This window comes from Nuphar pumila, chromosome 2 (genome assembly GCF_984573655.1).
Source record: "Nuphar pumila chromosome 2, dmNupPumi1.hap1.1, whole genome shotgun sequence".
NCBI classification, from domain to species: Eukaryota; Viridiplantae; Streptophyta; class Magnoliopsida; order Nymphaeales; family Nymphaeaceae; genus Nuphar; species Nuphar pumila.
The window spans coordinates 10361712-10389377 of NC_143250.1; the positions used below are offsets into that span (position 1 = coordinate 10361712).

The 27666-nt window shown below is 35.8% G+C and overlaps 1 protein-coding gene across 5 annotated transcripts in view; it reads right to left on the reverse strand.

Annotated features, from left to right (window-relative positions):
* NUA (nuclear pore anchor) overlaps positions 1 to 27666 on the reverse strand; it is a 165799-nt gene that overhangs the window by 78590 nt on the left and 59543 nt on the right. For all 5 annotated transcript variants that reach the window (XM_089995210.1, XM_089995219.1, XM_089995206.1 and 2 more), the window contains exons 21-27: positions 6362 to 6464; positions 6117 to 6251; positions 5908 to 6006; positions 5768 to 5809; positions 5588 to 5641; positions 3036 to 3215; positions 2896 to 2943 (exon numbers count right to left, since the gene is read on the reverse strand). In XM_089995210.1, the coding sequence (XP_089851336.1) occupies positions 2896 to 2943; positions 3036 to 3215; positions 5588 to 5641; positions 5768 to 5809; positions 5908 to 6006; positions 6117 to 6251; positions 6362 to 6464 (661 nt within the window). The remainder of the gene's footprint in view (positions 1 to 2895; positions 2944 to 3035; positions 3216 to 5587; positions 5642 to 5767; positions 5810 to 5907; positions 6007 to 6116; positions 6252 to 6361; positions 6465 to 27666) is intronic.

Sequence of the window (27666 nt, forward strand, 5' to 3'; positions counted from 1 at the left end):
AATCAAAATTATCTTTGCTTGTAATTTCATGTTATAAACCAAATCACATCCAATTAATTATTTCTACATAAATGTAGTGCATAAAACCTTGGCATATCCATGACGTTTTAGTAGACATGGAAAAGGAAAGCAGTAAAAGATATTCAACATTCCAAAAATGAAACCATAAAATATGTCTACTGTTCCTACCTTTAGTGATGACGGCTGGGATATAGAACAACTTTGTAAGATACACTAAAAAGCCAGGGACATTAATAGCATGTATACATGTACATATGTGCATACAGGTACATATCTAACACTTGCTAAAGTTGAAGAGGGGTAATCAGTGCAGATTCAATATAAGAACTTTTAGAAATGACATAAAGGCTGTTTGCTTATGATGTCCTTTAATATTGTCCATTGATTAGGAGTTTATTTTGTTGTTCAGGAACCTAAGACACAATAAACAAAAAAGAGAAAGTTCATCCATGTAAGCTGAAAAGAAAAGTCTTCCTTGTATTAGGTTAATTTCAATTCCCTTGGGTTTATTTTGAATGGTGACTTTCCCTCCAGTGCCTCGATAAACTTTATTCATAAATTCTGGAAAACCTCCTTATCTTTGTTCTTTAATTTGGATCTCAACTTTGAAATGGGCAGGTTGGCTTGCATGTGCATGCACAGGCATCTGAAAAAGTCATGACCCAACTCCCAATTCGAAAAAATTCCAATGTCATGCCAAGCATGTTTACATCATGTCCAGTACTCAAAAGCGCCTTTTTGACACTAACACAAAATGATTTGACAAAGTAAAGCAGATCCTGCTACTGTCTGTAGGTGGAAGAACATTGAACCATGTTTCACAATTTAGAGCAGGCAGGTGAGAAGCAGCACAGCATAGCTGACAAATATTTTCAGAAACAAACACTATAGAATGGCGACCACTTTAAGATGGCATCTTTACATGGCAAAGACCTTAAGATGCAACCAAGGCTTTGAACCGAGTAAGCAATATATTTTCTATCACGAGCACACTCATACCAAATCAATCATCCATACATTGCCTTTTTTTAACTTGGAAACATTTACCCACGGGACATTCCTTCCCATGATATAATCTCAATAAAATTGCTGCACTTCCTGAGTTGGGACAATTTTCACCCAGTAACATAGCGAAGACCCCATGCCTTTTGGAAATATTTGCCAAGGTCGTAAATGCATGAAGGAAAGTGTGATAACCTCTGACAAAGAATGTGTTGCAAGATCTTTCTCATTTTCTGTTAAATATCATTATGTTAAAATATATATATATATATGTTATTGTATATATACATATATATTACATATATATGTATAGTTTTGTAATCAGGGGTATTTCTGCCTCCACTAGTGGCTTTGTATTTGTGTAGTTGTACACTCTTCATCCACCTTTGTGGCATTTCTCTTGTGCACTTAAGATTTCATTCACATTATGCCCAGTGGAGGCGCATAGTTTCATTACATTTACACCACAAATTAATTGCATACACAGCGAAGATCCCATGGAATAATGTATTTCCCACATGATCCTATCACAACAAATAGTGAAGACTTCCCTTCTGTGGGATGTGCATCCCTCATTTTCGTCAATGAGTATTGTAGTAAAAGTGGATCAGCTATGTCACATGGGTGCGGGTGCGGGGTGAGGCACTTTCAAAAACCTTGGGTGCGGGGATGCGGGAAAATATATATATATATAGAAGGGTGGTCCAAAATTGAAACTTCTAAATAAAATCATTTAAAACTTTAAAATATGGGTTTAATTTACACGTTGGACTTTAGGAGACCTTTCCTATTCTCTATGAAAGCTTTTAATTTCCAAGAATCTAAATAAAATCATTTAAAACTTCAAAATATGGATTTAATTTACACGTTGGACTTTAGGAGACCTTTCCTATTCTCAAATGAAAGCTTTTAATTTCCAAGATAGATTTTACGAAACCGTTTTCTATTATCAACACTTTCCAAAGCTGCCTTGTTGAGAAACTCGTTTTATGTTTTTGGTGGATGAGAGGAAGTTTTATTACTATTAAATGAGAGAGAGAGAGAGTTTAATGAGAATTTATTCACTTGAAAATAATGTTGTTCAATGCATTTTAAATGAATTTAAAGCAAGGGGCTCTTTTTTTTATTTTCCAAAGCAGATTTTTTTAATCCAAAAAATGGACCAAAATGACCCTGGGTGCGTTGACTGCACCCAGGGTCGGGTTGATTGCACCGGGTGCCGCACCCGCGTTGCGTCGCGTTGACGCGGGTGCGGCACCTGTCTTGGCGAATCCCTGTGACATAGTGGATCAGGTATCGGTCCACCAAGACAACCAATTAAACTGAAATACATGTATACAATTTGGCTTGAATTAAGCAGAAGAGATGTAGATTTGGGGAAGACAACATATAAATACACACACACAAACAATGACACAATGGTCTATTAGTAGTTAGCATGAGCAAACCAAAGCATGCTAGAGGGAATGGTGCTTATTAGTCATCAGGATCAACAGGGTCTTTTCTCCATGCAGGTTAACAAGCAGTTGAAGCTGCAATTGACCCAGCATCCCTACCAATTCTATTTATGGCTCTTGGTGTATGAGCGTCATGTGTAGTCTACTTAAAGAGACTACAGGAGATAGAACAAGAACACAGGTGGCTCAGGAACAGAAGCTATATATATATATTTATATTTATTTATTTATTTATTTTAATAAGTAATTTGAACTTTGAAAAATCTAGGCCTTATGTCACAACTCAAACTAATTTTATATGTCGTAAAAGAGAGCAGAAAAGTAAAAATAGCTTGCTATAATAAATAAATGAAAAGCATCAAGATGCAAAACAGCGACATGCAGATAGAGCTAAACAAAAATGAGGAAAGCGTACCCCAGTTTCAAAACGTTTAAGCTTTGTCTCCAAATCTGTGGATCGAGACTGCAAAGAACAATTCCTCAGAAGAATATGAATTAAAAATTAAAAGATAAGAGACGGGATTAAAAATTAAGGATTTGATGATGAAAGAAAACCTCAGAAACAGAAACCCTCGCCTCTGCACTAGCCACAGCCCGCAGAGCATCTGCCAACTCTTTCCTCATATCCTCTAATTGCTGCATGGCATTTCTTAATGTCTGTTCTCGGTCAAGTGTAAGGTTCTGCACATGCTTTCTTTCATCTTGAAGCTCCTGCTTAGCTTCAGCCCATTCCTTCTGCTTGCAATCAAGATCAACATCCAGTTATGAGACATACTTTCACCCACGATGAATGCAATAAAACAATAATCCAACAACATCCAGTTATGAGACATACTTTCACCCACGATGAATGCAATAAAACAATAATCCATCTATAAAATACCTATCAATTCTTTCTAATGCACCTAAACTAGTTTCAATATTGGTGCACAACCACATCATACGCCAGAATAGACAACCATCTAGACACTTGATTCATACAAATAAGCCAACAGAGTTGCTGAAAACTAAATAACCAGACAGGATTCATCAAAGATACCAAGTGTACAAAATTTTTCTTCATCTTATCTGATATCTGGAATCAAGGAATTTTAGATAATTGACTTCAAATGATTCGTTAAAGAATGTTACAAGCCAAAATAGATACAGATATTAGCGAGTAGCTACTGACCTCCACTCTTAGCCACAAGGCCCACAACCCTTTATGTCAATTGACAGAAGATATAAGATACTTATTACCTATACATCCTTTAATCTGCTGAAATTGATTTTTGCAATTGTCATAGCAGGCACGAGTACCAGTGGTTGTACTATACATTTTAAAATCGCCTACAATAATATGTCATTTTATTTAAACTATGCTGAGTATTTTAGAACCATCCCACATAGTTGCCTTTTTTTGCTCAGGATCATAGCCATCTTGATGTATTTAATCTGTTGACTCAGAGCAATATGCATTTAAGAAGAAAAAGACAAACAGAAGGGCAATAGATTGACAATGAAAGGAAGCCACAGTTTGATTTGGAAAGATGAAGGACTAGAGTTGCATGCATAACTTAATCAGCACTCATCAGGTTTTATTTGAATTTCTGTTTCAGCATTAAACTTGTCAAAGAAAATTTGAAAAATGTAATTGCAAGCACAAGATTCACTGTGTGCAGTTAAAACCTGCGAAAGATCAATGGTAGAAAGATTTTCTGGAAACTCATATTTCAGCTCTTCTGGCACCTATAGGACAAGCCATGCTTTAGAAGCTGCACTGTTCTCCAGAGATGTTGAAGGCTTTAGTCCTCAAAGAATCTCTAAAAGGTTATATCAGTTCTATGTCTAAATCAATTTTGGTTTCAGAGATCCAATGAACTATGGCATCATCAGCGTGAATCAGTGGATGTGAAACATGCGCAAGGTCTGCCTTCTCTAAGTCCTAAGTCAAGATTGAGTACAGATGCAGTGAAAGCAGTCATGTTAAAAGTCATGTCGTTAGACTTACTAGCATTAGAGAAAAAACTTGTCCCCTGATGCCTTGGAACCTTCCTTTGTCATTTGATTATACTTTACCACTTCTGGATCATCTTTTGATGTATATTTTTGCATTAAAAACTATTTAAAAAGGTAGGATATAGACATCTACTGCACATAAATACTTCTTCAGATAGCCAAATTAACCATGAGAATTTCTACAAACACAATCTACATATGCGTGAAATGACCTTTGGATGAGGTCATTCCTTTAACATTATTTATTACTAAATAAATTCCTACAAAAGATCCTCAACAAAAGCTCTTCATATAGAACGCTGTCTAGAAAGAATCCTAACTGTTCAGTCTGGAGGGTTACTGGATTTGTAAGTTATTTGGGTAAGTCTTCTGATAACATGGTGGTATGATCATGTATCAGCAGCAAAAACCACCACCCACAAAAAAAGGCAGAGGTTGAAATATCTTAATCCAGTGGATCAGGCTTAATTCCAATGTGGGTAGTGTCCTGCCATGGATTAGAAAGGAGAAAGGAATTGTTGGACGCCATATTGCCGATAACTCAAGCTGTTGAATCCCTCATTTAACACTAGAGGTCCTTATATGCAAACTTCTTCATGTCAGTCTTCACAGAGTGAACACGTTTTGCTATCAAGTTGGTCCAACACCAAGCATAACTCACACTCGAGATGACTGCTCTGACTGCACCATTTTCACAACTTGATTAAATTTATACTAGTATAAACAGTAGAGTGTGCTCTTGGTGGATGATTGCACTAACACTCACTATAATTACAGTATAAATAATTAGCAGTCCATTAAATGAGGTGTTCCAGTTTTACTTCAGCTTTGGACACTTGCATAAGAAGATACAATGCATATTCAATTAAAGAAAACAATGTTCTTACAATCGAGGAATCTCAAAAGTGAATCCTCAATGAGTAGCACAATAAGGTTTGCACAACTAAATCAGTCCATAGAATTAAGAACACACCTGAGAAAAAGTACACAACTATAATGAAAAAAGTTATGTTATAGAGAAAGTCAAACTAATGAGAAGCAATTGGGGAAAAAACATACTCAAACATGACTACAAAACGAAGTGAATAGAGTGAACAACAATGCTTTACCTGCATCCTTTGCAAATCACCCTCTAGTTTTCTCCTTTCAGCTGATCTGGCATTCTATAATTCCCACAGAACAATGACGAGGGAGTGAAAATGAAAAGGCATGAAAATTAGGAGGCACAAGAGCATGATGGAAGCATCAATGAACAAATATGAACCATCATGCAATAAAGAGGAACATACCTCTCGAACCTCCTCAATACTATGGAACGTGTCTAAGCTAGCCTGCAAGAGAAAATATTCAGCAAGTTCAGTTCCACTGAAGAAGAAGAAATAGACAACATTGACTCAGGAAGAAATGCCAACATCACTCAAACAGAAACCTGCAGCCGATGAGCCCTTTCTGTTAAAACACGAACTTCATCAAGGGCCCTCTTCTCAGAATTTAGCAAGAGATCTTTCTCATGTTGCAAAGCTGACACCTGCCAAAAATGGAACAGTTCATCTAAACATGTCAGTTTCACGTACACCAAGATCATAAATTCAAGATACACAGGAAGAAAGACAAATAGAGAAGTTAGGTACCACATACCTGCATGGACAGCTTTCGAGATAGTTCCTCTGACGACTGTACAGATTGAGAACTTTCACGAACCCTTCTCTGATAGTCAATTAGCAACTGAGATAACTCAATGTTTCTGGATTGCACAGCCGTAACTTCTTTTCTCTGCCAGATGATTTATTAACCATTTGATTAAGTTTAAATATCAACAAAAGCTTCAGTTGTGCACATGCCAGAATGCAATCTAAAAAAGGGAACGGAAAAAGGTAACAAACCTGATCATCAAATTCCTTGAGAAACCTCTCAAGTCGTTCATGTGCAAATTTTGCCTGCATTACTAATTTATCACGCTCCAATTGTAATGATGCAACTTCTTTCCTGATTCAGAAAAATGAATACCGTTATATGGATAAACACCTCCATTGCCATAAAACAGTAGAACATCATCCATTCATCTGAAAAATGCATAGCTAATTACTCTACGTTATAACAATAGGAACTCCATAGACTGATAGAAGGAAGCACATGACAAAAAATTCTTTAAACCAAAATCCACTAACACCCCACACTTGACTATACCATACTCCAATATAAGCCACCTGATTGCCATTTTCACTTAATATTAATTTTGTGGATCAAGACCTATAGGTATGACAGACGTGGTTTATTTTGTAAAAAACATGATTTGGATCGTATGATGTCCAAGCAGGTTATTTCACACAAGAGAACAAGAAGAGATTGAGCTCCCTCTCTTCTCTTTTGATAGCTTGTCATACTCATTTCTCTTCTAAGTTTTTCTTCTCTCTTCCCTCCCCCCTTGTGTTTTCAGCTTCATCAAAGGTAAAACGTTGACCCTAATAGGTCAATATGGTACCATGGCAGGATTTATCCATGGAGGTTGCTAAGTGACATTAGCCACATAGGCAGCAACAAGGTGAACGTAGTTAGATCTCAGTGTGGGTTGCTATGAATCATGAAAGGAATGTTTTAAATGAATTTTAAGCCATAAACCAAAAAAAATGGTAAAGATACAAGGTACTTCCGATTTGCCTTTTAATTTCTTGTCATCAGCAAGTCACCAATTTTCTGGAAGTTGAGATATCGTGAGGAGTCTTGGGGGGTATTTGTGTTTGGGAAAAGGATAAATGACTTGACAATTTTTTGAACCCATTGAGAAGAGCTCCCCTCAACTATCCTGAAGATATCAGGAGCTTTGAGGAGTTTGCTTCCAGCACCAGCCTAGTATGAAGGGAACTGTTAGGAAGGGGTGACTGTATCTGCCCCAAGGTCAAAAATCAAGTGCCTAGGCTTAAAAGAAAGGCTAAGAAAAGAGTAAGATGGGTGACGCTAGTAAATATCCATCATCATTGAAGTAAAGGAAGGCAATTTTACGAGAAGCACATCCAATACAATGGTTTGATGTTAAAAGAGGATTGTGTACACTTATGATGGGGAATATGAGAAAAGGCCCAAGAGTGATGAGAAAAAAGTGTCCTATATGGGAATTAACAAATCCCAGAAAAACAGATGGGTTTCAAATCTTTGGTTTAAGGTTTTCTGTTAGAAATTATGTAGAGTGGGATTGCTCTATAGAAAATGTGTTTGTAACCTTGTTGGTTACTCAAATTTGATGTTGCCGAGTATATCATAGATCTTTATGTACTTCAAATGGCACAAGAGGACTACTCAAAGAGATTGTTGTCAAGAAACATGAAAACCTTTAAAAGGAAAATGGTCGATGAAGAGGTGTTGGGAAATATAAGTTGGAGTACAATGTTGTGGTAAGACCCAGCACAATTGGATCTTATTGGAAGACCTAAGTTTCAAAAAAGAAAAACCGTCTACTCTTCAAGTTTGTAGACTTCTCAAGAAAAAGGTATTGAGAGCGAAATTGAAGACCTAGCAAGCTTGAGAAAAAAGGTAAAAGTTTTTGTGATGAAGGTTGGAAAGACATCAAAGACTACATTCTCCTTGGTAACCACAGCCCATTCCTCTAATATCACATTGGGTAATCATGCCCCTCTTCACTCACTTTCTAGGAAACTGATCATTGATTCTAGAGGTATAGATCATATGGCAAGAATAATATTATCATTCAAAAGGTGAATATATATGAAAGAAGATTCAAGATACCATGAAAAGAAAAAGAAGGGAGAAGTTCATGATAATTCTAAAAAAAAAAAAAGAAAATTCATAAAATATACTTTGTCAATATCATATGTTTATTCCCTTTTTAAATATTTTGTTTCTTCATCTTTCTCTTCCCATATTGTCTGAATGTCATTCTAGATAGTACATTTGATTAGCCTCAATGGAACTTATACCTAAATATTATCCCATTGTTTGTCTTATGTTTTTGTGGTTGTAATTGGATGTTAGAGGAACGAAAGAAATTTTGTAAGCTATAAGTTCCAATTGATTAGCCTCAATGGAACTTATACCTAAATATTGTCCCATTGTTTGTCTTATGTTTTTGTGGTTGTAATGAGATGTTAGAGGGACAAAAGAAAATTCGCAAGCTATGCTTTTGTTTTTTGTTTGTTGTAGTTTAAGGTTGGACAGCGTTCATCCATTTCAACTACTAATTTGGTATTAATCCAATTAGTTCATTGTCTACCCACTAAGACACTATGCTTGTTTGAGATTGCAGGAAATATTTTTAAGATCCATCTAAATGATGCATAAAAGCTGATGAAAAGTGAATTAGACAAGTGTATAATTAAGATAGCCATGACGACGTTTCGTGCAAGACTCAAAAACAAGCTTGTGCTATTTCAAACTGTTGCTTGTTTCTTTCTACTCTCCAAACCTTTCAACCACGTAAACTCTCAGAAATTACCACTTTTTTAAAGTAATGCTTCAGAATCATTGTTTTTACATCTTCTAACTTCAGCATCCATAGAAGGGCTGGTTGGACAGCCAACGCAAAAATCACTAAAAAAAATGCAAAAAACGCACGTTTTTCGTGTTTCATAGGTTTTAGCGGCAGTCAAAAAACTGTCACTAAAGGTCCCAGTTTCCAATGAAGCCGCTAGTGACAGTTTTTTACTGCTGATAAAGGACTCATTTTCCACTGGGACCTTTAGCGGCAGTCCAAAACCGCGCTAAAGGGACAAAAAATGCAAATAGTGCATCTTTGCCCCTTTTTCGCATTTTTTTTGTGCTTGTCCATCAAGTCCTATGATGGATGGCCAGCGCAATAGCACATAAGCTGCGCACCTAAGGGTTGTGCAGCTACCACTCGCTACATATATATATATACACACACACCAAGTACAATATCTCAACACCTCCCCCCCCCCTCAAACTCATGGTGCTACACCCAATAGTTTGCCAAGGAGGAATTGAAATCTCTGTGAAGGAAGCGCTTTGGTGAAGAAATCCGTCAGTTGATACTCATATGGTACATATGGCAATGTAATGGTATTCTTCAAGAATTCTTCTCTGACATAATGACAATCAATTTTGATGTGCTTGGTTCACTCATGAAATGTGTGATTGCCCGTGATGTAAAATTTTGTTTTTGTTGTTACAACATAATGTTGAGGGTTCTGTTACGTGAACTCCTAAGACTTCTAACAATTGTCTCAACCACACCAGCTCAAAAGTAATAGTTGTTATATCCCGCTATTATGCTTTTGTGGAATATAGGGACACCTTCTGTTGTTTGTTGCATTTTCACGAAATCAAGGAATCACCTACAAAGACACAAAAACTTGTAATTGAGCATTGATCATTCACATCTCCACCCTTATCAGAGTTAGAATATGCAATGACTTCTATTGAGGAAGAAGATAACAAAAATAAACCATAATTAATAGTATTTCTAATATATCTAATAATCCTCATTACAACACTCATATGCATTATAGTAGGAGCATACTGGAATTGACTAGCAAAGTGAATCAAATGAGCAATCGCAGACCGAGTAATAGAAAAGTAAGTTAGACCTCCAATCATTTGTTTGTATGGAATTGGGTCCTTCAGAGGTTCTCCATCATTATTCTTCATCTTGGCACTGATGACCTCTAGAGTATCAACTCGCTTTCCATCAGAAAGCCCTGATCATTCTATTATCTCGGTTGCGTACTTAGTTTGTGATAAAAAAAAACCATGAGGTAAATATGCTTCAATACCAAGAAAAATAACGTAGAAAACCAAGATATGTCATATCAAAGTTAGCGCTGAGAACATCTTTGATATAACTACCTGTAATGTCCAAGAAATTTTCTATGAATTTTCCATGATTATTCATAAATAAAAGTGAAATTTTGCCAAAATATGACTTACAATTTTTAATTAATATTGAAATTGCATTTAAATTTCTTTTTTCCATTTAATTGTTGAATTTAATAAAATTGGCAATTATTTGCTAATTTTAACTGAATTAACATTTAGGTGGAGTTATATCTAAAATTGGCAAATAATTTCGAAGTTATAAGACATTAAAATAATTATCTGCATTTAAACTTCTTTCTAAATTAATTAGTGTTTTAAAACTATTAAAATTTAATTTGGGCCCACATAGTAGTATTGGACCTAGGAAGGTCGACACATGAGTTTGGTTTGGATCCACTTGGGAAGAGATCCAAGTGGAGTGAGGCACACATGCCTAGTGGGCCAAGTTGGCCAAGTGGGCAACCTAGTTGGCCAAGTGGGCAACTAAGTGGGCAACCAAATGGCCCAAGTGGAAAGTCGGTGGGCCAGCAAGTGAAAAGGATAACCAATGAGGTTATCCCATGTGGAAAGGAGAGAAGCTTCTTCTCCTCTCTCTCTCCCCTATTTCAACCTTAGTCATCCCTCTCTCAACTCAAGGCATACTCATTTTCCCTCTTCCCAATTCACGTTTTGGAGTCTCCTCTCTCATCTCATCTCTCCTATCGAATTCAAGAGTTCGCAATTTTGGGACTTCCCATTCTTAGAGTTTACGAATTTGGGGAGTTCTTGGAGCTCACAAAATTTGGAGTTCACGTTGGAACTCTCCCTCTAGTCCGAGTTCTAGAAGACACTCCCTTGCACGAATTTTAGAGGAGCTTTTGCACAAATTTTTGGAGGAGCTCCCTTTCTCACTCGATTTTTTTGGAAGAACCCTTGCCGATTTTGGGGAGGATCCCTCCCTCTCACATTCACAATTTTAGAGTCTCTTTCTCTCCCACACATCCACAATTTTGGAGGTTCTCTCTATACAGGATTTTTTCGAGAATTCTCCCTTGGGATTTTTTTAAAATTCACTTCTAGATCTACTCTAACCCTATATGATTGTAGAGTTCTAATGCATGCATGTTAGAGCTATGTTTAGGCTAATTTGAATTTTATATACATGATAGATTGTTGTATTATGTTCATATGAATTCTAATTGAATAGTAAAATGATAAGCCATGCAATTTATAGTTAATTCACGCGATAGAATTGGAGATTTTCCTTAATTTGAATTTTATATGCATGATAGATTTTGTATTATATTCGTATGAATTTTAATTGTATATTAGAATGGTAATCCATGCAATTTATAGTTAATTCATGTATAGGTAAGGGTCTTCCCTAATTCGAATTTTGTGTATGATAAATTCTTGTATTATATTCATATGAATTTTAAATGCACGTTAGAATGTTAATTCATGTGATTTATAGTTAATTCATGCGTAGGAATTAGGGGTTTTCCCTAATTCGAATTCTATGTGCATGATAAATTTATTATATTATGTTCATATGAATTTTAATTGCATATTAGAATGTTAATCCATGCAATTTATAGTTAATTCATGCGTAGGAATTGGGGATTTTCCTCAAGTCAAATTCTATGTGCATGGTTGATTGTTGTATTATATTCATATGAATTTTAATTGCATATTAGAATGGTAATCCATGCAATTTATAGTTAATTCATGTCATAGAATTGAGGGTTTTCCCTAATTTGAATTCTATATACATTTACAATGGTGTAGTCAAATGAATTTTAAATAAATGTAAGAATGATATTTTACATGTTCTAGAATTCCTACGTGTTTGATTTGGAGGTTTTCCCAAATCTAAACTATGTATGCATGTTTAGATATGTTTACATGCAAAATCTGAATTCTTGTGTGAAGGAATGGCATTCTACATGAGTTGGAATGTGTTCATGTGTTCATGTGCTCATGTGATAGATTTGAGGGTTTTCCCTAATCTAAATGTAGGCATGTTTAAAGTTGATAATTGGCAAATCTGAATTTTTATAAGCATGAGAATAAACCTTATGCAAATATGAATTTAAAAAGTGTGTAGACGCACCTCAAAAACTAATTTTATGAAGGTGCTTAGGGTTACACAAAAATCGGTGTGGTAAAGGATTAATATGCGCCACAAAACTAAATTCAGTTATGAACCCTTATGATGTGCCATGCTTACGGGCACTAAAAATCAGTTTTAAGGCACATAGTTGTGCCATGATTATGAACATCAAAATTCAGTTTCATATGATTATCAACATCAAAATTCAGTTTCATGTGTCACGCCTATGGACACTAAAAATCAGATTTAAGGACACTAAAAATCAGATTTAAGGCACATGTTTGTGCCATGGTTATGAACACCAAAATTCAGTTTAAGAATGGACAAGGTGTGCCATGCATATGGACACCAAAAATAAGAAATTAAGCACACAAGTGTGCTATGATTATGAATATCTAATTTCAGTTATGCATGTCTAGAGTGTCATGCTCATGGGCACCAAAAATCAGATTGAAACATGTTTGTGCTATGTTTATAAAGCATTTAAATTCAGATTTGAATGTGAATTAATTGACATGCTTATGGGCACCAAAAATCAGAATGAAAGTACATGTGTGTGCTATGTTTATAAAGCATTTAAATTAAGATTTGAATGTGAATTAAGTGACATGCTTATGGGGACCAAAAATCAGTTTCAAAGCACGTGTGTGTTATGTTTATGAAGCATTTAAATTCAGTTATGAGAACATGAGTTGAGTGTCACTTATGGGCACCAAAAATCAGTTTCAAAGCACATGTATGTGCCATGCTTACGAAGCATTTAAATTCAGTGGTGAATGTGAATTGAGTGCCATGCTTATGGGCACCAAAAATCAGATTCAACACCTATGTGTATGATATGTAAATGTGCATAGAATTTCAGATTTGAAGCATGTCATATATATGTTGTCATGATATTACATGAGATGATACGCTATTATTTGGCTGTAATGTGTTCCTGATATTAAGCATGATGCATATGCTGAAATGATGGTGAATGCTCTCATAATGTGAAGCATGATGTGATATGCTATTGTAATGTGACCATGATGTTAAGCAAGATATGTGGTCATGAGATTGATTGTTTCCATGACATGAAGCATGATATGACATGTTTAAGTGGTGCTATAAGGCATGAAATGAACACATGTACTCACTAATGCTCATAAAAAGGAGTGTGTGGTTCAAAGAACCTATATGGTACCATAGTGCGTATAAGTATGTGTGGCATGTGTTTTATGTTGTACTGTAAGACATAGGAATGCATGCATGTACATGTATCGCTCTTGAGGAGCAAGGGGTGATGAAAACTCATCGAGTGCCTCATGTGCACCAAGTTATGAACCAAAACATGCATGCATAATTTTGTTGATTATCGCCTTCACCGGCAAGATGCTCGATCGGTTTAAAAACTCGAGCATAATGAATGGGCTATGAAATGAGCAAATAAAACATGTAATTATCCTGAAGGGGTAGTGTGATGCTCATGCCAGGAATGGCAATGTTGAACGTACACTTAAAAAGTACTTGGGCTATTGAGCCCTGGGATGTCGATTTATAGAAAGCATCAGTGATGAAATGAACAAGACCTTTAATTAAAGGAACCCAATAACCCATTCAGCAAACAGCTTACCTTGGAGAAAGTAGGTGGTACAAAACTTTGTTAGACCATATTTGTTATTTGAGAGCGAGGCGTTCCCCAATCATCGGAGTTAGAGGTCGGACTACCCAATAGTTGTTGCCTTAGTAGGGTTTCTCTCCTAGTCACGGACCACCCACTTTGGGATCCGATTCAGTTAGTCACTCGGTAAAATACAATCCATAGAATAATATAAACCTAGATGTGGTCTTGGTTGTTTGCGATGAAGTGTTCCACAAATACCCGATGGGATTTGTAATCAATAGAAACAATGACCATATACTCACAATTTATATTTTGAAAATATGCATTAATTGTGAAACAATCCAACAAGGACATGAGCATGTTTTGATGAATGTTGCATGAAATGAATAGCAATATGAGTCGTAGTGAAATCTAATTATCGGTTATGTTCACATTGTTGTAGTATGCCTATATTGTGAACTTGTATTATTGAGAGCATGATATTGTGGATCATGCATCATAATTTTGGAATGCCTTGCAAATAAATACACCATGCTTATATGATGCTATGTCTAGAACGCATATAGGTTTTATGTATGTTTTAGTTCTCTGCAATGCATATTGGGTAATTGTACCCCTACCAGACTCTATGAAGTCTGACCCAATATTTAAACCATCCAGGTGATGAATAGTTGTGATGGAGGGATTTGACGGCGGCACCAACGAACTAAGCTTTTATCATTCCTTGTTCAGCCTTAGAAATTAATTTCAAAAATTTCAGAATATTTGATTCCCTAAACTTGTTTAAGTTTAACTAATGCCAAACCTTTATTTTAAACTGTATGGTGGATTATGTTAAATGGTTTGATTATGGTTTGGAATAGTCCATAAAAAAAAACGTAATTTGAGACTGGATGTCGACTCGAATCTGAGAGATTTGGATCAAATCCCCTATTGTGTTCACTAATCTGTAATCCGCCCAAGATTTGTAACTTGTGGCCCATTTAAAATCTTCTGTTGTAATTGACATTGTCTCTGGTAGCCTCTATCTAAATTTAGGTTCTATGGAGCTGCTAAACGCTAACGCTTGTGCACAAGCTGACTCCCTATAACCTAATTTTGTAGAGCAATACCACACAAACTTGTCATTGGTCGACTTCTCTTTGAACATGTTGTAAGGGGCTATTAAAGGATAACGCTTGCACACAAGTTGACTCCTTAGAGCAAACTTCGGTTTAGGCAATGTCATAGATAAGACCTCGAATTAAATTGCACATTAAAAAAGGCCAAATTTTTTTGTTAAAATTGTGAGGTGTTACACTAACTCTATACTTATCACCTCTTGTGATAATCAAATCATCCACATAGAGAAGTAAGATTATTATACCTACATTAGAAGACTTAACAAACAATACAGCGTCAGTATAACAAGATTTAAAACATAGTTGAATCATCACACACTGAATCAATCATATCAAGGCTTAGGGGCTTGTTTTAGGTCATACAAGGCCTTCCACAAGCGAAGGACTATTTCATGTGCCAACCCTAATCCTGGGAAAGTTCTATATAAACTTTCTCGTTATGATTATCATTCAAAAAATTATTGTTAATGTCCATCTGAAAGATAATGCATTTTCTAATCGATGTTATAGTAATCATTCAAGCAACTATAGCAAATGTTTCTTCATAGTCTATTTTGTACTATTAACTATGCCCTTTAGCTACAATATTAGTTTTATATCTCTCTCTGATGTCCCATCACTTTTGGTTTTAATTTTGTAAGCCCATCTATACCCTATGATTTTCTTTCTTTCAGGTAATGTTTGAATTTTTCATGTTTTTTGTCTTTTCTAGAGCTTTTAATTCATTATTCATGGCTCTAATTTATTCTTGATTATTCTTAACATCATTATAAGATGATGGTTCTACTGAAGGCCATAAGACAAGCACTAACAAGGGTTCAAAGGAGTCACAGGACACAAACCTACTAGGGGCTTTGGAAATCCTCATGGATCTTTTAACAATACATGGATCTATGTCTTCGGCACATGGAGGATAGCCTTCAGTACAACAAGTCTAAGTTTGCACTTCATTATGTGAGTCAACTATCATTAAGAGTTCCACTTACATTCTCATGTGCATCATGAGTGTCCTTATTGTCACCCTTATGCGCATCATGAATGTCAACATCATTGTCCTCATGAATACTATCATTGTTAATAACTTTACCATCCTCGTTAGCAAGATCAAAAAGAAAGGAATACTCGTAATGTTTCTTGGATTCATCCTTATCAAATCAATTTTGGTTTCAAGGATAGTAACATTTCTTGACACATAAAGTTTGTCCTTTTTAATTTCATTTATACCCTTTTTTATTTTCGACAAATCACAAAATACACAAGGAATAGCTTTCATAGAAAGTTTGTCATTTTTTTAGTAAAGACAAAACATTTACAACAAAAAACTCGTAATATTTTATAGTCAAGAGGAGTTTCAAATAATTCTTCAATAGAAGAAATATTTTCAAGAGCACTGTTGTGAAAAGCGTTGAGGCGTAGCGAGGTGCGCCACCAAAAACTGAGGCGAGGCGTAGGCCTTGAAGCATAAAGCGTAAGGCTCAAAAAAAATCTGAAAACTTAAAAAAAAATATATAAAAAATATCTAAAAATACAAATAAATAATGAAATGCTTTATTGATGAAATAACAACCAATAACAAATAGAAAATCTCAAAGAAGTATTAAAAAATATGAGATTAACATATAAAAGTAACTAAAAACTGATTACATAACTGAAAATATATGAGATTAACCAAAAAAAGTTAAAATATACTAAGAAACTGATTACATAACTGAAATAACTAGAAAATATATGAGATTAACCTACAAAAGTTAAAATATATGAGATTATTCTAAAAAATATGAGATTACCATATAAAAGTAACTAAAAATTATTATATAACTGGAAAATATATGAGATTAACCAACAAAAGATAAAATATACTAAAAATCGATTATATAACTAGAAAATATATGAGATTAACCAACAAAAGTTAAAATATATGAGATTATTCTAAAAAATATGAGATTAACATATAAAAGTAACTAGAAAACTGATTACATAACTGGAAAATATATGAGATTAACCAACAAAAGTTAAAACATACTAAGAAACTGATTACATAACTGAAATAACTGAAAAATATATGAGATTAACCTACGAAAGTTAAAATATATGAGATTATTCTAAAAAATATTAACATATAAACGTAACTAAAAACTTATTACATAACTGAAAAATATATGAGATTAACCAACAAAAGTTAAAATATACTAAGAAATTGATTACATAAATGAAATAACTGGAAAATATATGAGATTAACCTATAAAAGTTAAAATATAAGAGATTATTCTAAAAAATATGAGATTAACATATAAAAATAACTAAAAAACTTATTATATAACAGGAAAATATATGAGATTAACCAGAAAAGTTAAAATATACTAAGAAACAGATTACATAACTGAAAAAATATATGAGATTAACCTACAAAAGTTAAAATATATGAGATTATTCAAAAAAAATATGAGATTAACATATAAAAGTAACTAAAAAACTGATTATATAACTGAAAATATATGAGATTAACCAAAAAAAGTTAAAATATACTAAGAAACTGATTACATAACTAAAATAACTGAAAAATATACGAGATTAACCAACAAAAGTTAAAATATAGTAATATACTAAGAAACTAATTACAGAACTGAAATAACTGGAAAATATAAGAGATGAACCTACAAAAATCTTGTTGATTATGTCTCAGAAATGTTGTAAAAAAAAATGTGTGCGCCTCAAGGTGCATTTTTTATAACATTGTTCAAGAGTGTTTAATCAAATAGACTATCGTAACAACAGCTTCAGCCATTTAAGAATATTTTCGGATATAAGAAGAGTTTTAGTTGTCTCAACAATATGTTTATGTTTCCTTTCGGCTAAGACATTTTGTTGAGGAGTATAAAGACAAGATTTTTTATGAATAATTTCATGAAGGTCAAGATAATTTTTGAAATCATTTTACAAAAATTCTCCTCCATAATCATATATAAAAATCTTAACGTTTGCTTTAAATTGATTTCTATCATAGTAATGAAATTTTTTAAAACAATCAAATACTTCGGATTTATATTTAAGTATATCCATCTATGTCTACTATAATCACCCATAAAAATAACATAGTAGACACAAATGGAGTCGGTCCCCATACATCCAAATGTACTAATTCAAATGGTTCTTTAGATATAAAATGACTAGATCCAAAAGGTAAGGATTTCATTTTTACAAGAATACAATATTTACAAGTCAAATATTTTTTCATTACAATTTGCAAGGAATGAAAACAAATGTATTTTTGACATACTAGGATGTTCTAATCTCTTATGTCAATTTTTGGCCTCTTTTTCACAAATTACAAAAATCATGTTATTGTTTTTCAAAGAACTTTCATCGGCGGTTGAAACATAAGAATCATTTGGGTTACTATAGCATTCAGATAGTATATACTCATTTGGAGTCATATGAAATGATACACCGGAATCAAGAATCCAAAAAATCTTATAGGCACCAATGCAAATGGACATGACTGCACCAGAGAGGGAAGAGGCTTAATTTTTTAGTAGTGGTTGTAGTGTCTCCATGAGTTGGGTTAGTGACATTGAGCCAACACTTTTGGAGCTTTCATCTACACCACTTCTTTCAAATGATGGCCCTACAGAGCCCACTTTCTTTTCATTTGTTCTATCTTCTCTTCTCTTTGGGCAAAAGGACTTGATGTGACCCGGCTTATTGAAAAAATGACATTATTTGTTAAAATGTATACTCAAAAACATTATTGTAAGTATAAATATATATACTTATATACATAGAGATACATATACATATATTATATGTATATGTATCTCTATATATAAGTATATATATTTATATATTTTTCCCTTTTTCTCTTTTACCCAAAAAGGGTATTCCTGTTATTTCACATTTTGCGCATATTCCATTTGGAATACGCTATATTTCTTTTTTATTTTTTTGAAATTATTTCTTTAATTTTTATTTTTTTATTTTTATTTTATAAAAGGTGCATTGGGGGTCCCCCCAAATAGAGTCGTTGGGGGCTCCCCAACGACTCCTTTTGGGTGCACCCCTTTGCTCTTGTATAAATAGGTGTGTTACCCCTTATTGTAAAACAAGCTTGAGAGTCTCAAGCATTTGCTATCTTATGAAATACATGCCTTAGTGCATGTTTGCTACATTTATCCTCTTTTGCGTATTGTGTTCAAGTGTTGTGAGAGTGCCTTCGTGCAAAGTATTTGTACTTGTATGTGTATTGTCTCTTTGTAGACATTTGCACATGGTATCAGAGCTCGGTTGGTGATTGAGGATCGTGGGATTCTCCTTTTTTCGAGTGCCTCGAAAACCATGCCTTCGGATCTTTAGAGGGTGAAGTGGTGGATCTTGCTTCTCAAATATTTTAAAAGGAGCTTGTGCAAGCTAGAAGTTGAAACATTGTGTTGGTACGCCCTTTTTCTCCTTTTCTTTACTCCTTAATGGGTAAGCAAGAGTCTCACTTTGCTCTTGGCTTCAAGTTAAATGGGTTCAACTATCATATTTGGGTCGGGAACATGGAGGCTCACATAAAGGGAAAACGATTATGGGGTTATGCGCAAAGCACAATTCCGGAACCGGAACCCAAAATAACCGTGATAGACAGAAGTGAAATCAAGATTCTTGAGGGAGAGGAAAGGATCAAAGCTCAAGAATACTCCAAGAAGCACGATGAATGGGAAATGAAGAACTTCAAGATTCTTTCTTGGTTCTCCGCATCCGTTGAAACAAAGATTAATGCCAACATTGTCAAGTTCAAAAGAGCATCGGAAGCTTGGCATTATCTCGAGAAAATATATACATCAAAGATCTATCCCATAAGTATTACCTTCAAAAGAAGGCCCTCTCCCTTACTCAAGGTGAAATGTCTATTAGGGAATATTTTGCCGACCTTTCCTCCATTTGGGATGAGCTTTCCATGCTTGAACCAAAATGGAGTGGAGAAGCAATTGAACTCCGCCACAAGCAACTTGAAGAAGATCGGTTCTTCAATTTTTTGAATGGGTTAAGACCGGAATTTGAGCAAATAAGGTCATCACTTCTATCCTCGTTTACTCCTCCCTCTCTTGAAGATGTTCTCACCAAATTAAGTGGTGAGGAGACTCGTATGAGTTTATGTAAACAAGGATCAAATGTTCTTGCGGTTCCTTGTAATTATGAAGAAAACAATGAGGTCAATGTTGTATCAAGACCCGGAAATAATGTAAAGACCTATCGTCCTCCTTATTTAAAATCACAAAATCAAGGTGGTGATGGTGGACAAAGAGGAAAGAGGGACTATAGCAAGATTATTTGTCATTTTTGTAAAGAACCGAGGCATATCAAGCCCATATGTCCCAAATGGAAGAAGCTTCTCGCCATGGCTACCACCTGTGTACCACAAAAGGAAGAGGCATCATCAAGTGGGTCACTCTCTTTAAATAATATAGTGGAAGCCCTTCAACCTCTCCTCAAGGGAGCTACCTCCGATGCCGCCGTGTCTACTTCTTCTTTTCCAGGTAAAGTCTCTTGACTTTTGGACTCAGGTGCATCTTTTCATATGTCCCCAAACATGTTTTCACTTTTCGATTATTCAAAAAATGTTTCTCCATCCTTTGTTTCCACTGCGGATGGAACCTCTCTTGAAATTAAAGGAATAGGTAATTTTGAAACTCAAGAGTTTTTCATTCCAAAAATTAGATTTATACATAAACGAAACTTAAACCTTCTCTTTGTTTCTCAACTCTCGGACCATGGTTGCGATATTAAATTTTTGTGTGATAAATGTTTAATACAGGATCGCTGGTCCGAGAAATTGATTGAGGAAAGCTTTAGAAAAGGAGACTTATACTATATGGAATCTCTTCAAGTTCCAAAATCTTTTTATAATATTGCCCAAAACAAAGATATAAATATCTGGCACAAAAGACTTGGCCATCCTAATATCACCAAGTTATCTTATTTACATCTTGCGAAGGACCTATGTAAAAGTTCATTTTCTTGTAATGATTGTATTCTCGGAAAAATGCAAAGTTTACCTTTTGAGCAAAGAACTATGTTCTCATCTAAAACCTTCAAAATTGTTCATTCCGATGTTTGGGGACCTGCACCTGTTGTTTCAAAAGGAGGCTTTTCTTATTATGTCATTTTTGTGGATGATTTCTACAGATATTCACGGATCTATTTTCTTAAGTTCAAACATGAAGTTTTTACGTGTTTTAAAACCTTTCATTCAATGATCAAGAATCAATTCAACAGTAATATAAAGATTTTTAGAAGTGATTCTTGAGGAGAATATCTATCCAACCAATTTAAAGTATATCTTGAGGATCACGGAATTATTCACCAAAGGTCTTGTCCTAAAACCCCTCAACAGAATGGGTTGGCCGAAAGAAAATATAGGCACATCATTGAGACCACTAGGACCCTTCTTATTTCTCAAAACATTCCTAAAAAATTTTGGGCTGAAGCAGCTCTTGCTTTTGTTTATCTGATAAATCGCTTACCATCTAGGATATTAGGGAAAATATCCATTTTTGAGATTTTATATAAACTTGAACCTGATTATAATAGGTTATGAGTTTTTGGGTATAAATGTTTTATACTTACGGATAAAAATGACAAGCTCTCTCTCAAAGCTATCCTCTGCGCCTTTCTTGGATATTCCGAAACTCAAAAAGGGTTTCGTTGTTATGATCTTCGAGATGATAAGTTATATGTCTCTAGAAATGTAACTTTTTTAGAAAATGAAAGTGGATTTGAAAAAAATGTTTCTCAACAAGAAAATTTTGATTACTCCTTCCTTTTTGACTTATTGTCTAGTAATGATGATATATCTAGTGATGATGATGTATCATCAAACCATGATGAGAAAATTGATGGTGATGTTGAAGAACATAACTCACTCAATGAACAAGAAAACAGGATTTCAAGTGATCCAATAACCTACTCACGTAGAAATCAAGACACCCTTAGAAGTGCGATTGACCAATATAGTGAGCTTGTTCCTGCTCTCGATCACCGAAGATCTGAGAGGAATAGGAGACCTCTAACTCGTTTTGTCTCTTTTGATTCCTTTTCACCCAGATATAGGGCTTGTCTTAGTGTCATTCACTCTTATTTTGAACCAAGAAATTTTGAAGCAGCTAAAAAATGTATAGAATGGCAAGAAGCTATGCGAAATGAACTTAATGCCCTAAAAAAACCGAAACTTGGGATTTCCAAACTCTACCTATAGGAAAGAAAACTATAGGTTGTCGATGGGTTTGTAAGGTTAAGACTAAGAGCGACGGATCTCTGGAAAGGTATAAAGCTCGCTTAGTCGCAAAAGGGTATGTGCAAGAATATGGAATTGATTATGAAGAAACCTTTGCTCCTGTAGCTCGAATGGTTACAGTTAGATGTCTTATTATTATTGCATCTATTAAAAATTGAAACATTTTTCAAATGGATATGAAAATGCTTTTTTAAATGGTGATCTTAACGAAAAAGTGTACATGGATGCCCCACCAGGCATGAAGATTCCTAAAGACAAAGTTCTTCGCCTTCGCAAGGCCCTCTATGGCTTGAAACAGGCCCCCAAAGCTTGGTATGACAGGTTTACAAGTGTAATGATGGAAAATGGTTTTTCCTCATGTTATACTGATATTGCTCTATTTACTAGAAAATCTAATGCAGGAACTGTGATTCTATTACTCTATGTTGATGACATGCTAATTACAGGTGATGATGTTCAAGAAGTCAAGGGTATTAAGTCCGTCTTGACTTCAAAATTTGAGATGTCAGACTTGGGTTTTCTGACATATTTTCTTGGAATTGAGGTTGCCTATTCGCAACATGGTTATTTTCTATCTCAGTCTAAACTTGCTTGTGAGATTATTGACAGATCAGGAATTTCTGATGACAAAGTATGCGAGAATCCTGAAGTCGTGGGATCAAAAATGAAGATTGACGACGGAGTTCCTCTAACTGATCCTACTCCTTACAGGCAGTTGGTAGGTTCTTTAATGTACCTTAGCATTACTCGACCTGATTTGTCTCATGCTATACACATCGCCAGCCAGTTTCAGCACGCTCCTACAACCGTTCATATGAGTGTTGTCCTTCGCATCATCAGATATCTGAAGGGAACAATGAACAAGGGAGTATTTCTATCATCTTCCTCTGAATTAAAATTACTTGCTTATACTGACTCAAATTGGGGAGGTGACCCTAGTAACCGTCTGTAAAAACCGAAAAATGTTGCTACTAAATTTTTGTTTATCTTACAAAATATTTCAAAAAAAATGCAAATTGGGCCTAGATCCACATTTCGGATCTAGGACCCATAAAGAGGCAATCAGGAATAAATAGAATCAACCACAAGGAAATAAAAAAATAAATAAAATAAAATAAAAATTTTATTATAAGGTTAATCTGGGGATCCACAGTTGGATCCAATTGGATCCAACTTGTGGATCCATATCATTGGGGTCGGCTTACGGGTCTCGGGTCCGGACCCGAGCCGAGCCCTGTGTAACAGGGCTTATAAGAGTAAGGGGCAACCCGATAAGGGTTGTCCGATAAATCTGAAACGAAAAAAAAAAAAAGGGGGGTTAGGGTTCTGAGAGAGAACCCTAACCGAAATCGCATGAAGGAATGGGAGGAGGCTGGAAGCGCAACCGCTGGAAGAAAGGGGGCTCCGATTTTGCCGGGCCTTCCTCTTCAAAAGGGAGGTCCCAAATGGGTCTCTTCTCCCGATTCGTACATCTCTCTCTCTCTCTCTCTCTCTCTCTCTCTCTCTCTCTCTCTCTCTCTCTCTCTCTCTCTCTCTCTCTCTCTCTCTCTCTGTGTGTGTGCGCACGTCGGAGGAAGGAGCCCCATCACCGGCGAATCTCCGGCCATCCGCAGGTGTCAAAAGCCCCTCGAGTATCTCCTTTCACGGCAGTTGGGAGGAGCGTCACCAGTCCGCACCCCTCTGCGACGTTCATCTCCGGCCAACGAAAAACCACCGTAAGAGGTACGGGTCCCCTCTCGTGGAAATGAATGAGCAACCGAACCCCGGTTCGATTTTGTGCTCTTTTTCTTTGGATGGAAACAGAAGAAGGGATTTGGTGGTTTATTAAACCCCAGGGAGTAGGGTCGATGGTGTTGTTGAGTGGACTAAGTCTGTGCAAAACCTTGGTTCGGTGGGGTTACTGGTTATCGTAAAGAGGGCTTTTCTTTTACATGTATTGAATTTTTTAATCCCAATTCCTTTATCCTCTGCCCCACCCCATTGGTGCGTGTTGGACAGTGTGTGATTGATGATTCGGCGTATGATTGCTGAAATCTAAGGTCGCCAAAATCCTTGTTGGTTCGGCTACATTCAGCTTTCTTTTAATAGACCAGTTCATTTGGTATAAGATTGTGATTCGTAGTTCTGTACTGCCAATTCAAAAAAGGGGTGTGTTATTTTATCATCCTGCGTAGTTATATATATACTGTAATGATCTAAGTTGGCTGACTTGTATGCATAATATGGATTACTTGATCTGTGTGTTGCTCTTGCATATTCTGTTGTTTCAAGAAGGCTGTAGTTTTATGCTTTGTTTCAACGGCTGTCTGTGAAGAGATGGATAATAATGACTAATGATTTTTATGCGTGCAAACTGAAAACCGGATTTGGTATGAAATTTGCTCACTCTTATTTTGCTCGCTGGGTCTGGAAGATTAAATTGATCTATATCTTTTTTTATCTGCTAGATTTGGACCATGTAACATGTATATTTTTCATTCCACCAAGCTAGTTAAAATACTACATGTTATGTTAATCCCTGTAAGTAGGAACACTGAACGCTTCTGTTTTACTTGTAAAAGGGCATGTGAGAGGTCCATTATGTGGAAGCAAGATTTACCTGTCTAATGTTCAGGGTCGGGATAAAATCAGACCCTAAGAAAATACCTACCTGGGTTTGACTGCTCCCTGTAGAAGAGTTGTGAGACATTAAAGAAATGACATTCATTGAAAATGGGTTGTGGCATGTAGTCAAATCGATTGTTGAATGTCCTACGGCTGATAAAGAGCCTGGTAGCCATAAGGGTGTAGGAAGCAGAGTATCATTGAATGCAGTTTTTCTCAGTGAGTGTGTTGTGTGTGCTGGCATAAGATAGGGGTTGTCGGATGCCATAGAAAAATTATATATATATATATAATAAATAAAATAAATACAGAATTTCCTAAAGGGGGTTTTTCTCTATGCTGTTTAGGTCTTGACAGCATACACAGGCCCAGACCGGGCCTGTGCATATGCTGTCAGACCCAGCCGACAAGGTCGACTGGGCTGGATGTGTTTATAAAAGAAAATATATATATATATATATATATATATATATATATATATATATTATATATTAATTCCTGCCCCCTCCTTCAGTGATATATTGTTCGGTTTGACAGGTGGAGTGTGAGTTTTAACAGATGCACATTTTGATGGAAATGAGCAAAGTTATGAGTGTACATGTAAACTGTACAGCCATGCTTCTACTATACTATTGATGTCTCATTTAACGTAAGTATGCGAAATTGCGGGGTTTATTCGCATGCACATACTCGCAGGAGATATGTATTGGTGGACACCTATATGTGATGGAGGTAGTACACGTAGTGAGAATGTAAAAATGATATGCTTATGGTTGCATGCTTTTGACACTTTGGACTAGTTTTATAGATAAAACACTACTTTTGCTTTTGTTGTGATGCATTGATGGCCTAATGGATCATCACGGCCTGTATAGCCGGGGACTTGGTTGTTGTTTTTTTCTTTCTTATATGTTTAATAGCATCACTCAAACCACACAAGTTGGTAGGACACACTACTACACTGTTCCGGTTGTCCTCACGGGCTGGAGTCCCGTAAGGATTCCCGCAGAGGAAGATGTGGGTTTTCACTTTACCTTTGCATATGGTGTTGCACATTTAAATAATTGACTTTAATAAAAACAGTGTAACTTATGTTTTGGGATCTTCCATCTGGAGAATGGAGATCTTAGAAGTCCAGCCTTGGAGAGATTGTGAGGATACAAAAACTCTGTGTGCTTAAATTTGGTCCCCTGAACCCGATATTGAGGTTCCTTCTCCTGGCCACGGTTTTAGGGAGAATCCGCCACTTTACCCGGGAGTGGTGTGTTAGTCACAGCTGTGACGTTATGGTACCAAGGAAGTGGCACTTGTGGGCGTGGGGTGTCCCTTGTATCCCCGACATTAGATGTGGAGGTCTAATGTTCCGAAGGTGATTCGGTCGAGGGCTAAGTTGGAACCCAGTAATAAAATACAAATTGTGTGTTAAGCTACCCTGGGAACCTAACTTGACCTCGGGGATTTTACCCGTTTGGTGTATCCGCGGGCGATGGAATTAAAAAGAGGAACTTAAAATTGTATGCATTTAATAGGGCATGCATATAGAAACATGAACTTAAGAAATAAGGTGTTCATACATTACACATATATCATGCATAATTTTTGCCATGCATTAGATCAGGCATGGTCTGTTTCTCTTCCCTAATATATGTGGTTGGATGGATGATGGTTACTCTTTAATGTATGTAGAATGCCCTGCTTACTCAAAGTGAATACATGTTATTGATTAAAGTTTTTGCATACTTAAAAGATGTTGCATGAATGCTTAAGTTGGATTGAGTAGATGTAATAATTGCTTTTCCTAAAGGAGAATTGCATAAAATTGTACTTGTGTTCTTTATGCTCAATTATTTTCATTAGAGGGATCTGTACGCAGAATCCTTTGGATTTCTAACCCCTCCTTTTTATGGTTTTTCATAGGAGCAGAAACTCAGTGAAGCGACTGGTGTCTGGGCAAGTCACGGGTGTTACGCACTTGCTGGATAAATCTTAGAGGGACATCATGGCTTTACTTTTGTTTTCTTTTTTGGTTCATTTAATGGACGTTGCACTTTCAATAATTCATTATGCAAGTGTCTCTAGACATGTTTATCAGTTTTTCAATAAATGAATAATGGTTTGATGTTGGTTTGGAAGATAAGTGTAAGCTCTATCGTGGTGTGTGGTTATCCAGCGGGGAGTGGAACTGTAAAGGCCCCAGGTCTCTGGGAATAGTTTCATATTTAGAAAAAAAAATAATAATTTCCGCATTTTCGAGGGGATGAGTTGGGGTCGTTACACCGTCACTCCACCACTGGCTTTTGTGTTTTTTTAGGTGAGTCCTTGATCTCATGGCGATGTAAAAAGCAACAGAAGGTCTCTCTGTCATCCACTGAAGCCGAATACAGAGTCATGGCATCCACTACCATGGAAATTGTATGGATTCGACGCCTTTTGGAAGATATGGGAGTGCTTATCAGAGAGCCAACAAAGCTATGCTATGACAATAAAAGTGCAATCTATATTGCCAAAAATCACACCTTTCACGAGCGAACAAAGCATATAGACATGAACTGTCATTATGTCAGGGAAGAACACTTGAAGAAGGTCATTGATTTACCATACGTGACGTCTGAGTATCAATTTGCGGACTTCTTCACAAAAGCTCTTTGTTCGCCCAGATTTCATTTCCTTCTTGACAAACTTGCGGTTATCGCACCGTAAGTTTGAG